The sequence below is a fragment of the Capra hircus genome, assembly GCF_001704415.2.
Source record: "Capra hircus breed San Clemente chromosome X unlocalized genomic scaffold, ASM170441v1, whole genome shotgun sequence".
Classification (NCBI taxonomy): Eukaryota; Metazoa; Chordata; class Mammalia; order Artiodactyla; family Bovidae; genus Capra; species Capra hircus.
In genome coordinates, this window is record NW_017189517.1 from 37351760 (window position 1) to 37365160 (window position 13401).

The following is a 13401-nucleotide window of genomic DNA, read 5'->3' on the forward strand; positions in this document are numbered from 1 at the left end:
TGGTCCTAGTGATTTCTATCTTTGGAAGGTTATTAATTATTGATTCAATTTCTTTAATAGATACAGAACTATTCAGGTTATCTTTTTCCTCTCCTGTGAGTTTTAGGAGTTTGTATTTTTTGAGTAATTAGTCCATTTCATCTTAAGTTATCTAATTTGTAGGCATAGAGTTTTTCATAGTATTACTTCATTACCTCATTAATATCCATGGGATCAGGAATGATAACCCCACTTTGATTTCTGATATTGTTAATTTGAGTCTTTCTTGTTTTCTTGGTTACCCTCATAAGAGATTTAATAATTTTATCTTTTCAAAGAACCAACTTTTGGTTTTGTTGATTTTCTCTGTTGTTTTCCTGTTTTCACTTTCCTTTCATTTTATTTCTAGTTATTTCTTTTTTCCTATTTGCTCTAGGGTTCGATCCCTGGGTTGGGAAGATCCCCTGGAGAAGGGAAAGTCTACCCACTCCAGTATTCTGGCATGGAGAATTCCATGGACTGTATGGTCCATGGGGTCGCAAAGAGTTGGACATGACTGAGCAACTTTCACTTTCACTAGGCTTAAATTACTCTTCTTTCTTTAGTTTCCTAAGAAGAAAGCATAGGTTATTGATGGGAGAACCTTCTTTTCCATATATGCGTTTAAGCTAGAAATTTCCCTTTAAGCATTGCTGTTGCTTTACCCCAGAGATTTTGATATGTTGTATTTTCATTTAGTTCAAATAATTTTAAAATTTCTGTTGAGAATTCTTCTTTGACTCGTGTTATTTAGAAATGTGTTGCTTAATTTCCAAATAGTTGGGTTCGCCATCTATCCTGTTATTGATTTCTAGTTTAATTCTACTGAGAGCATACTTTTATGATTTCTATTCTTTTAAATTTGTTAAGGTGGGTTTTATGGACTCTCTTGAGCTCATGTTCTATATGAGCTTGAATGTTGAATGGAATGTTCTATAAATGTGAATTAAATCACCTTGATTAATAATGCTGTTCAGGTCAACTACGTATTAGGTGCTCAGTTAGGTGTCTTGACTTTTTGTGATCCCATGGACTGTAGCCCGCCAGGCTCCTCTGTTCGTGAAATTCTCCAGGCAAGAATACTGGAGTAGGTTGCCATTTCCTTCTCTGACTATATCCTTATTCATATTCTGCCTGCTTAATCTGTCAATTAGTGATTGGGGGCATTAAAGTTTGTAACCATAATAATAATTTGTCTGTTTCTCCTTTCAGTTCTATCAATTTTTGCTTCATATATTTTGACACTTTTGTCATGTACATATACATGTTTAGGATTATTATATGTTTTGCTCAGAATTGATCCCTTTATCATTATGTAGTGCCTCTTTTGATCTCTGATAACTTTCCTTCTTCTGCTTTGTCTGAAATTATGTAACTACTCCAGCTTTCTTGTTTTGTCCAGTTGTTTTTTTTTTTTTTTTTTTTTTTTTTTTAGTGCAGATCTTTCTCTGTTGCTTTACTTTTAACCTCTCACTCTTTATCAGGGCTTCCCTAATAGCTCAGTTGGTAAAGAATTCACCTGCAGTGCAGGAGACCCCAGTTTGATTCCTGGGTTAGGAAGATCCCCTGTAGAAGGGATAGGCTACCCACTCCAGTATTCTTGGGCTTCCTTTGTGGTTCAGCTGGTAAAGAATCCACCTGTAATGCAGGTAGACCTAGGTTCGATCCCTGGGTTGGGAAGATCCCGTGGAGAAGGGAAAGGCTACCCACTCCAGTATTCTGGCCTGGACAATTCCATGGACTACAGTCCATGGGGTCTCAAAAGAGTTGGACACGACTGAGCAACTTTCACTTTCACTCACTCACTGTATTTAAAGTGGGCTTCTTGTACACAGCATATAGTTGGGTTTTTTAATTCACTCTGATAGTTTCAATCTTTAATTGATGTATTTAGACCATTCATATTTAAAATGACTCAATATATTTGGATTTAGTATGAAGCATGTTTATAACTGTTTTCTATTTGTTGCCAGAGGCTTCTTTTTCTGCCTTCTCTAGTTTATTTTTGCCTGCACCAGGTCTTAGTTATGACATGTGGGATCTTTCAGTTTAGTTGCAACATGTAGGATCTAGATCCCTGATCAAGGATCAAACCCATGCCCCCTGCATTGGGAGTGTGGAGTCTCAGCCACTGGACCACCAGGGAAGTCTGCCTTCTCTAGTTTTCATTGAGTATTTTACATGATTCCACTTGTCTTCTCTTAGTGTATTGATTATATTTCTTTAAAATTTTTTCAAAAATTTTCCTTGAGTTTACATTTTTAATTAAGAACATTTTCAAATAATACTGTTTGCTTTACTTATATGTAGTACAGGTACCTTAAGTGTTCATTTCACTCATCCATTTCCTGCAATCACTTAATACACTGTTATTTTATTACTTTAGATAAAGAGTTATCTTTTACATCAATTAAGAATAAGACAAAAAATTTCATTATACTTTCATTTATTGCATTTCCAACGCTCTTCCTTTATGTAGATCTGAGTTGCAGGCCTGCACCATTTTTCTGCAGAAAATCTTTTAACATTTCCTGAAGGAAAGGTTTGCTGATGCTGAATTCCATCAGTTTTTGTTTGTCTGAGAAAGTCTTTATTTCTCCTCCACATTTGAAGGATTATTTCACTGGATATAGAATTTTAGGTTAGTTTTTTTTTTCTTTCAACATTTTAACTATTTACAGTTATAGAGATAGGAGTGTTAACACTGAAATGGAAGATATTTTTTTATTTCTTCTTGTAGTTCTGTCAGATTTATTTATTTTGTGGTCTATTTAATAAATGCATACAAATTTTAAATATCATTAAGTGATGCTTATGTCTTGTAATGCTTTTTGCTTTAAAGTCTATTTTGTTATTAATTTAACTATAATGGCTTTCCTTTGGTTAGTGTTTTCATGTTATTTTTCCCTTATGCTTTTACTTTCAGTCTTTATGTATCTTTATATTTCAGATATGTCTTTTGTAAATAGTATATAGTTGGGTTTTTCCAGTCCAAAAATCTTTGTTTTTTAATTGCTTCATGTAAACCATTTACATTAATGTACTTACTGCTATTAATACTGGATATAACCATTGTACCACATTCCTTCTCTTATATCCCAGCTGGTTTATGTTTGTTTTTCCTTCCTTAGGATTGATTAGTTTCTTATTTTTGCCCCTCTATTAGCTTAGAAGTTTTACTCTCTTACTCTTCCTTAATAGTTATCCAGTAATTACAGCATATAGTCTTGACTTACTAAAGGCTAACATTAATTTATACTTACACATACTCTTTAGATAATGCCAGAACTTTAAATGCTTTTACTGTAGTCCTCTTGACTCCTGTGTTGTCAGTATGAATTAACAAGATAATATTATTTTATATAGTATTGATTTAAATTTAAATTTATAGATAGATATTTAGCCTTTTAATTACTTTCTTTTCCTTCCTTCATCCCCAGTCTTCCATCTGAGATCATTTTCCTGTTATCTGAAAAATGTCCCATAGAATTGAGTATTTCCTTTGGTTTCTGACTGCTGCTAGAAACTCTTTGTTTTGGTTTATTTATAAAGCTTTTATTTTGCCTTCATTTTTGAAGGGTATTTTTGCTGCTCATTTTCTTGGTTGGCATTTACTTTCTTTCAAGATACTAAAGATGTCACTTCACCATCTTTCATTATTGCTGTTGCAAAGCCAGTAATTAGCCTAAGTTTTGTTCCTTTTGAGGCATACTCTATCGTTTTGGCTATTTTTATGATTTTATATTTGTCTTGAATTCTCTGTAAATTCACTATTATGTATTCTATGCATGGGCTTCTTTTTATTTATCCTGTTTGGGATTTGTTAGACTTCTTGGATCTATGGATCAATGTCTTTCATCAGTTTTGAAAAATCCTTCACCATTAAGTCTTCAAAGAGTGTCTCTGAACAGTTCCATTTCTCTTTTCCTTTTGGAATTCCAATTGAACATGTATTAGACCTTATCCTTGTCTGTATTTTCCATCTTTTTGACCACCTGTGCAGCCTTACAGATAATTTCATCTGAATATAAGTTCTAGTTATTTAATTCTCTTGAGTTGCATCTAATCTGCTGTTAAAAGCCATCCACTGAGTTTCTAATTTCAGCTTTGTTATTTTTCAGTTTTGGAATTTTCTTTTTTCCCTACTTTTTTTTTGGTTTTCTGGTTCCATGTTGAAATTTTCAAAATTGGATTTTATTTATCTGAATACACTGAGCATTGTGGTTTTATTGTTCAGTCACTCAGTCGTGTCTGACTCTTTGAAACCCTATGGACTGTAGCATGCCAGGCTTTCCTGCCCTTTACTATCTCCCAGAGTTTGCTCAAACTTGTGTCCATTGAGTTGATGATGCCAAGCACTATGGTTTAGTAGTCTGTATCTGATAATTTGAATAATTCAAAGCTAATGGATCTGCTTCTGTTGTCTATTGCCTGTGGTGCTTCTTATCTATGATGTCTCTTCTTTGTTTTTCTGGTTATCTTTGTGTATGGGCATTGTACTTAAATAGCTGTTTGTTGGAATAATTTGAGGCTGAGGATGGTGGAATCTTTTCCAAAGAAGATTTTGTTTGCACTGGTTAGGCCCATAAAGATACTTCTTGTCTAAAACCACCATAATCTATATTCAAAAATTAAACTTTACTAGTCCACCTAGATGTTGCAAAGCCAAGCTAAAAGACTTTGTGAGGGCTAGTTTATTTCCAGTTTATAATTACCCTTAAAGTGAAACATTTGGAGTTCCTAGGAAACTCCTTCCCTTTTAATAAGACTTGGGCTTTGAGTTTTATTATTCTCGTGCTTTGAGTCTTCTAAAGCTTCAATTCACTTAACCCTGGTTTATTCCTTAACCTTTACTCCTTAACCATAGATGCCCTTAAGACAAATACAGTTAACCTTATGAGTACTAAAAGAAAATGGGGAATTCTTCTTTGACCTCATATAGGAAAAGAGTTTTTAACTATGAGTCAAAAATCTAGATGCAATAAAAGACAAATCTGATAAATGTGACTACTTTTTTTTTAGTGTATGGCAGAAATACATCATAAAAAAGTCAAAAAGCAACTAACAAGTTGGAAGTAAATATTTGCAACTTTTGTAACAGATAAAGGCCTAATATAATGTATAAAGAACACTTCAAAAGTGCAAAGGAGCAATAACCCAATAGAAGAACGTGGAAAAGGGAATTCCCTGGAGGTTCAATGGCTAAGACTCCACGCTCCGAATGCAGGGGGCCCAGGTTTGATCCCTGGTCAGGGAACTAGATCCCACACACCACAACTAAAGATCCCACATGTGGCAACTAAGACATGGTGCAGCCAAATGAATAAAAATAAATTTAAAAAAAAAGATGTGGAAAAGACATGTACAGACAATTCACAATGATATTTAATTTGCTATTAAACAGAAATGCAAAATAAAATGCCATGGATATACTACTACTCACTTATATCAGTGAAAATTAAAAAGTATGCCACATTATGTCGAAAACGGGAAATAAGCACTCACCTTAATTTTTGGTGGGAAAGCAAAAATGAGCCTGAGATTCAGGGGAGGGAATAACCTGGATGTGTAGATTTGGGAATCTGTGTTTACAGGAAAATGGACAGAGTTAGGGAGAGAGAACACGTGGACTGAGAAGAGCTGAGGCTCAGGCACGGCTACACAAGGTGGCATTGCGGCTCCCTGGCGGGACCAGCACCACGACTCTAGAGTCAGGAGGAGCTAGTCTTGAAAGCGGACTGTGGGGCTATGTGGTGCTTTAGGCAAAATCTGGCACCTTCCTTGTGATCAGCTGCCACAACTGGGGATAATGGGCATCTCAGAGGGATGCTGAGCGAGGACCCGAGATGCTCCAGGTAAAGCACCTGCAGTCAGGAAGCCTCTCCACTCCTGCTTTATCAGTAATGCCTCCTTCTCCAACTACCACCACCCCCCGCCTGCCCCCACCTTCTGGAGCTGTCGGGTCCCTCTGGGCTGGGGGCGAGGGAGTGGGGCGGAGGACCTGGCTCAGGTGACGTGACGCTCACATGACCGGCTGGGCGCCAACGTGGGCAGCAACCCCCATGCCCGCCCTGCCTGAGCAGAACCAGTTCCCAGAGCTGCCCGGGCGAGGGGCGAGAGGGCTTAGGCGAGCCCAAGGAGGTGCAGACCTGGCCCAGGCCCCACAGGTCAGTGTGAAGGTGGCCACTGCTGGCGTCCCGGGCAGGGGTGGAAGCTGATGGGACTAGGATCCAGGAGCAGCGGGGAGAGATGGGGAGAGAGGAGGGGGTCCCGAGATGAATGTGGAGAACGGCGAGGCGCAATGTGGGTAGGTGGCCCCGTGTCCTCCTCGACGGCCCTCCTCTGTGCCTTCAACCCATTTTTGAGCCTGAAATTGCTAGGGTTGGGCGGGGGGAGATGCGCCCCCGCAGTGCAACGGTGAAACGTAGACAAATTCTGAAAATAATTCCCTTTCACACTCTGAGCCCAGGAGGAAATAACTGACCTCACGTAAAGGGGTGGGGATGCGGCGGGTTGCTTGCGCGGGAGGAAGACACAGACCCAAAATAGTTTGGAAAGCATCCTGGTCTAGTGCCTGTGGCCTGAGAAGTAATGGTGGCTGGGATGCAGGAGAGGTAGGGGGAAAATTGTAGGATGAGGAGGGCCCGGATTCAGGAAAGGGACCCCAGCCCATGGACCGTGCAGTCCCTCTCTGTCTTCTGTCTGTCTGCAGGTCTGCATGTCTGTTCCCAACACTCTGCAAGGCTAGAAAAGGAGGAGAAACCTGGCCAGAATCCCTGCAAGTCAGTGAAAAATAAGAGGGCACTGGACAGGCATGGGTCTTGGGGGCACAGCTTTGGCAGCATTTTAAGGCCCCACTTCCCATCCCCCCACCAGATAAAATATATACCCTCCCTGCCACGCTAAAGGATGGTACAAGGTGGTAGGGCCTTCCAGGGAATGGTTGGCTCTCAGTGCAGGAGGAATGGTGGGGTAAAGGGTAGGCAGAAGGCACGCTAGGCCCGGCCAGGTCAGGGGACCACTGACGCGGGTCAGATGCCAGTGCTGTCCAGACCTGCCTTCCACCCAAGCCCGCAGTCTCCCTTGTCTCCTCTTTGTCTCTTCTCCACCCCCACCTTCACCCCCAGGACAGGAAGGGGAGGGGACATCTCAACATGGAAAAACTGCAATGAAAATGAAGGAAAGTTGGAAAGTGAGGGAAAGCCAGAAGATGAAGTAGAGCCTGAAAATGAAGGAAAGTCAAATGAGAAAGAAAAGCCAGAAGTGGTGGGGAAGTCAGAATAGGAATGAGAGCTCCAGAATGAGGGACAGCCAGACGAGGGGAGACAACCTGCACATGAGGGACAACCAGCAGATGAGGGGAAGCAAGAAAAGCAGGGCAAGTTCGAAGCTGAGGGAAACGCACTCAAGGGAAAGCCAGGGTCCCAGGCAAAGTCAGAGAGCCAGTCGCGTGCTGCCAAAAAGTGCCCTGCTGAAGATTATGTGCCCCAGAAGGCAAAAAGAAAAAAGGACAGGATTCCCCCAAGGACTATCGGGACAACTTACAGGAAAGGCATCTGGGAGGAGATACTGAGAGAATGTGGAGATCTGTCAATGGCTCAGCTTGAAGAGCTAAGGAAAAGACAGAAAATTGGGTGGATTTCATTGGATACAAAGAAATGTACAGGATCTATTCACCCCAAGGGGGCAATGGGGTGTCAAGGGAACGAAGGGAGGAGGGAGGAGCCAAAGGGGCATACATGATATCCCATATCTTTAATGCCTTGGCATTTGATTCTGGTTTCTTTGATGAGAATATCACTGACACTGCTTTCCCTGGCAGGCACTTGCCAGGCTATGTGCTTTATCCTCAAGCTGATACTTTGCTTTAGGGGTCACTGTCCTTACCAGCAGCCATTTGATCCAACTACAGTGCTCTGTGTTTCAGTAGGGGGTTTTCACCCACGTTCATGGAAGAGATGTTCATGGTACACTGTAAAAAGAGCAATAAAAAAACACTAAATGTATAGTATCAAACCAGTTTTGTAAAAGGGCTTCCCTAGTGGCTCAGACTGTAAAGAATTCGCCTGCAATGCCAGAGACCTGGGTTTGATCCCTAGGTCTGGAAGATCCCCTGAAGGAGGAAATGGCTACCCACTCCAGTATTCTTGCCTGGCAAATCTCATGGACAGAGAAGCCTGGTGGGCTACAGTCCATGGGATCGCAAAGAGTCAGACATGAATGAGTGACTAATGCTTTTCACTTTGTAGAAGTAGTAAATGTTTGCATAATGCATTTGTGCACAGAGAAAACCATGAAAACTAAAAACTAGGTGATAGTTTTTTCCTGGATTGTAGCCAGAAAATAGGTCTTGCCTGTACTCAAAGATGAGTCCAATCATCAGATGGTACCTCCATGCCATCCCTCCACAGGTGTGTCCATCCCCATGTCTTCCCCTAGTTGTGACCATGTCAGTGGGCACTGGCAGCGCTTCTCCTGGGCCCTCTGCCATCCTATGGCTCCTCCCAACATGTGTCATTCTTTTTCTTGTCTTTGCTCACTCATCTCTACTTCTTCTTAAATGATGTTTGTCATAATAAAAAATTCCTAGAAATCAATACATGATAAAAAAAATTGAAATGTTCAGTGAGCTTATGAGGGCAATGAAGATTCCTGTTGTCAGACTGTAAAATGATAAGTAAAACATTACATCTAGGACTCATAGCTAGAGGAATCAACCTGACAGTTACAACAGATCCAGTGCTCTAAAGGTCAGTCTTGTCATCTGTGAAATGGGACTAAAACTTGTCTTACAATCTGCTGAGTGGATCATATGAGGTACTGGATATGTTAGCTGTGTTTGGAGAGCTCCTTTGTAGCAGTAGGACTCTGAACCTTGTCAGATACTCAGGAGAGAGCTGAGGGTAGGTCTCACCGATGTCTAGGGACAAGTCTAAGCAGACGAGAAGAGACTGCCACTCTTCTCTGGATACTACCATATCTGCTGGGCATGCCTGCTCTTCCCGGCCCTGTACCCTCTGCTGACAGCTATTGATATGATGGAGGCCTTATGATGACAAAGCCCCTCTGGTTCCCTTTAGTCCCCAAAGGGTCAAAGCCCCTATTTGACTTCTATAGGAATGTGGGTAAATTCCGTCTCCCAACTTCAGAGTTGTATCTACCCTGGTGGCATTGCCCCAGGGCAGTTTGGGCTCCATTATATTACATAGTTCTTAGCAAAGTAGTCATTAACATTTTAGTTCATTTTATATTTGCTTATAGTAGTTTCTTATCTCTTACAGGACTCATATATTTTGGGTCCCCTGGGGATTGTATCCTGAGACACATCTATGGATGAAACAGTAGATAGTTATTTGAACTACACACCACAGTACCTCAGGGAGGCCATATCTAAATTTATATACCATTATTAGTGTGAGTTTTCTCTCTAAAAAGTCTCCTGGTTGGTTTCCTACACAAATTCAAAGGACTTGTCTACACATAATCAGAGAGGGTTACACAACTGAATTTCAAACTGAAAATATCCCTTCCCATTCCAGACCAATTCCAACTAAAAATTGTAACAGTGCTCTTAAAAATATTAAAAACTCTCAATGATAGGGATTTTAATTTAACCCACTAGTATGTCGCTTTTTCCAAATGAGGACTTTCTTATTCACATATGTTTAATAAATTATGTGATACATATACTTAATTATGAATGAATCAGAAGCCCTGAGTTAAAAAAAAGATACCCTATTCATGGATTAGAAGCCTTGATAGTGTTAATATGGTAATTCTCTCCAAAAGTTATCTATAAATTCAATTTTATATGGAAAAGCAAAGGACACAGGATAGCCAAAATATTTTGAAAATGAAGAACACATTTGAAGGACTCGTTGCCTGATTTCAGGGCTAACTCAAACTACAGTAATCAAGACTATGTAGTATGGCATAAGGATAGACATATAAATTGATGGAATAAGACACAGTCCAAAAGTAGACCCACATGTATATCATCAATTCATGTTTTAAAAAAGGACCCACAGGAATTCAGTGGAGATTTTTCAACAAATGATACTGGAACAACCGTATGTCGTCTTGGTCAGTTTGGATTGCTATAACAAACATACCACAGACAGGAATTTTTCATAGTTCTGGAGTGTGGGAACCCATGATCAAGATGCTGGCAGATTTCGTATCTAGTAGGGTGTCAGATTCCTGGTTCATAACCAGATGTCTTCACATGACAGAAGGGGCAAGGGAGCTTTCTGGGGTCATTTTTATAATGAAACTAATTCCTCATGAGGGCTCCACTTGCATGGCTTAATTGCCAAAGGCCCTGCTTCCAAATACCATCCAACTGGATGAATTTTGCAGTTACACAAACATTCAGTCTATAGCAGACATCAATATACAAAAAAAGTACCCTTACCTCACACCATACACAAAACATGAATTAAAAATGGCTCACAGAACAAAATGTAAAACCCCAAAGTATAAAAACTTTATTTAGAGAATTCCTGGGTGATCCCAGTGGTTTAGGATTCTGAGCTCTCACTGCCAAGGGCCTGGCTTCAATCCCTGGTCAGGGAACTAAAATCCCATAAAGCCACGTGATGTGGCCAAAAAAAACCAAAATAAAATAAAAATAAAAATAAAAATTTCATTTAAAGATAAAAACAATATGGAATAGTTTGTTTCAGAATAAACTATTATTGTTTATTCTGAAGTAGTATAAAGATTTTTTATTGTAATTTTTTATTTTAGGCTGCATGGGGTCTCCATTGCTGCTTGGGCTTTTCTCTAGTTGTGGTGAGTGAAGGCTACTCTTTGTTGCAGTGCGCAGGCTTCTCACTGTGGTGGCTTCTCTTGTTGCTGAGCACAGGGTCCAGGGCACTAGGGCTTCAGTAGTTGTGGCATGTGGGCTCCAGAGCACAGGCTTAATAGTTGAGGTGCACAGGTTTAGTTGTTCCACATCATGTGGGATCTTCCCGAACCAGGGATTGAACTTGTGTCTCCTGCATTGGCAGGCGGATTCTTTACCACTGAGCCACCAGGAAAGCCCAGTTCAAAGATTTTTGAAATGAATTTTCTGCCACTATCTACTTCATAAGTTCCAGAGGTTTCTTCTACTAAGAAATGGGAAAAAGGCAAATGCTAATTATAAAATATTACATGTGGACAATAAAATTTAAGATATCAGAAGAACAGGGAAAAGGGTAATCCTGGATTAGCATATGACATGAATTTGTGCCATATGACAGTTGAAGATAATAACTGGACAATGAGGGTATTGACAAATTTTCTGTGAAGTTCAAACAAGTCTAGAATATCTATATTAGTAACATATCCATACATATATAACCTAAGAAAGCATAATATTTCTTATTTGACAATGTTCCCCATGTAATTTAACATACCAAAAAAACCCTAATTGTTTTAACATCTCTTTAATAAAGTGAGAGACAATTTTTTTGAGATTTTCTAAGGACCCTCTGGGAAATCTCAAAACTAGTTTGAGGTCAAAAAGACTCCATTTAGATTTTGATTTTGGGAAGTTGCCATAAACGTCAAAAAGTTTGAACATTTGATTAAACAGGATCACAAGTCAATATGAAACAATACTTACTTATCTATTTAACCAAAGGGACAATAAAAAAAAATTTTAAGGTAAATACAGAAGGTTACAAAAACTGTGAATGAAAATATAGCTTTTTTTCACATTGAGAAGACTCAATTCTCCCACATAATCAAAGACCTGATAAAGACAACATGAAACACAAAAAATTCTTTTGGTAAGACAAAATCTTTGCTTTCCAGCAGATTACCCAAAAGGTAAAGAAAAAACATTTCACAATCTCTTATCAAGAGAAGACCAATAGTCCAAAAGACATTTTCTTTTTAACGGAGAGAAGACCAAACTAATTTTGTACCATTGTACCCTCCCGCCCTCCCTTTCTCCCTGCCTCCCTCCCTCCCTTCCTTCCTTCCCTTTCTTTCTTTTTTTCTTGTCATACCTCTAAGCAAGCTAGATCTCACTTCCCCGACCTAGGATCAAATCCTTTCCCCCTACAGCGGAAGCATGGAGTCTTAACCACTGGACTGCCAGTAAAGTCCTTGTACCATTGTACTTTTGAGGTTAAAGCTCATTCTTTAAAAAACTTATAAATAAATCCATTCTAATCTTAGCCAGCTTGACCACACATAAAATTTCTTTCCCAAGATTTTGTTTACTGAAACTGTCTACCCCACTCAGCCACTCAGGTTTTTTTTTACCTGTATTTTCCTCTTCCTCATTCTAGAATACCAGTCCATTTGATTTAGAACACAATAACTCTTTTTCCCTTAACAAAAACATGTCTTTCACACTTCTTATCCAAAATACACATCCTACTTTTTTTAACCTACTTTTCATACATAGTTGTTTCCTTTTACCCTTATTGTTTCTTGTATTTTTAATTACATATATAGATTAGCATCTTAACCCTTAGAAACCTTAATTTCTACTGAAACTAAAAAAGTAACAATTTGAGGACTGCCTGTTACTTTAGCATTCTAATATTGGCAAATTTATAATATATTTCATAATTTCTAAATCATATTCTTTCTGACAGTGAATTTTCAATATGGGCACAACACATGTTTGCTGATACATACAAATATCTTGTTCCTTTATAAGAAGATGGCCAAAAGTAGATAAACCTATGTCAGATAGTTGTTTCAGTATTTTATTTATCTGAAGATGATCTAGATATTCAATGTATATCCATCATTATAATATAACTTTTAAGTTTTCAAGTTATCAAAAAGATTTTTGAAACTTTTTTAAGTGACATACTATAAAACATAATTACTGTGGAAAAGTTTTTCAATATACAGTTTTATCTTAATTACATCTATATAATAACCTTTTAGAATATAGAAAACTTATTGAGGCATTAAATAGCTAACCATCATCTTAAATTAATTTTTTTCTAACAAATCCTGTAACATAAATAATATACTTTTAGTAAACCTGGTAGAAGTAAAAGCTGTATGTTTACAATCATACTTAATGCTGATAACTCTGAAGACATGCCAGTTTTAATTAAACCAACGAAGTTTAGACTTTTATTTATGAAAGATTATCCATCAGTTCAGTCAGTTTCAGTCGCTCAGTCGTGTCCGACTCTTTGCGACCCCATGAATCGCAGCACGCCAGGCCTCCCTGTCCATCACCAACTCCCAGAGTTCATCAGACATCACGTCCATCGAGTCAGTGATGCCATCCAGCCATCTCATCCTCTGTCTCCCCTTCTCCTCCTGCCCCAATCCCTCCCAGCATCAGGGTCTTTTCCAATGAGCCAACTCTTTGCATGGGTCCACAGTATTGATTTCAGCTCCATCATCCTTCCAATGAAC

At 39.0% G+C, this 13401-nt stretch overlaps 1 protein-coding gene across 1 annotated transcript; it reads left to right on the forward strand.

The window, feature by feature from the left end:
• The first annotated feature begins 5361 nt into the window (after nucleotides 1–5361).
• On the forward strand, nucleotides 5362–7854 carry TCEAL3 (transcription elongation factor A like 3). The gene is given in 4 exon segments (XM_005709725.3): nucleotides 5362–7528; nucleotides 7531–7576; nucleotides 7578–7644; nucleotides 7646–7854. Coding segments are annotated over 4 exon segments (720 nt in total). The 5' UTR covers nucleotides 5362–7053; the 3' UTR covers nucleotides 7778–7854.
• Nucleotides 7855–13401: the final 5547 nt, after the last annotated feature.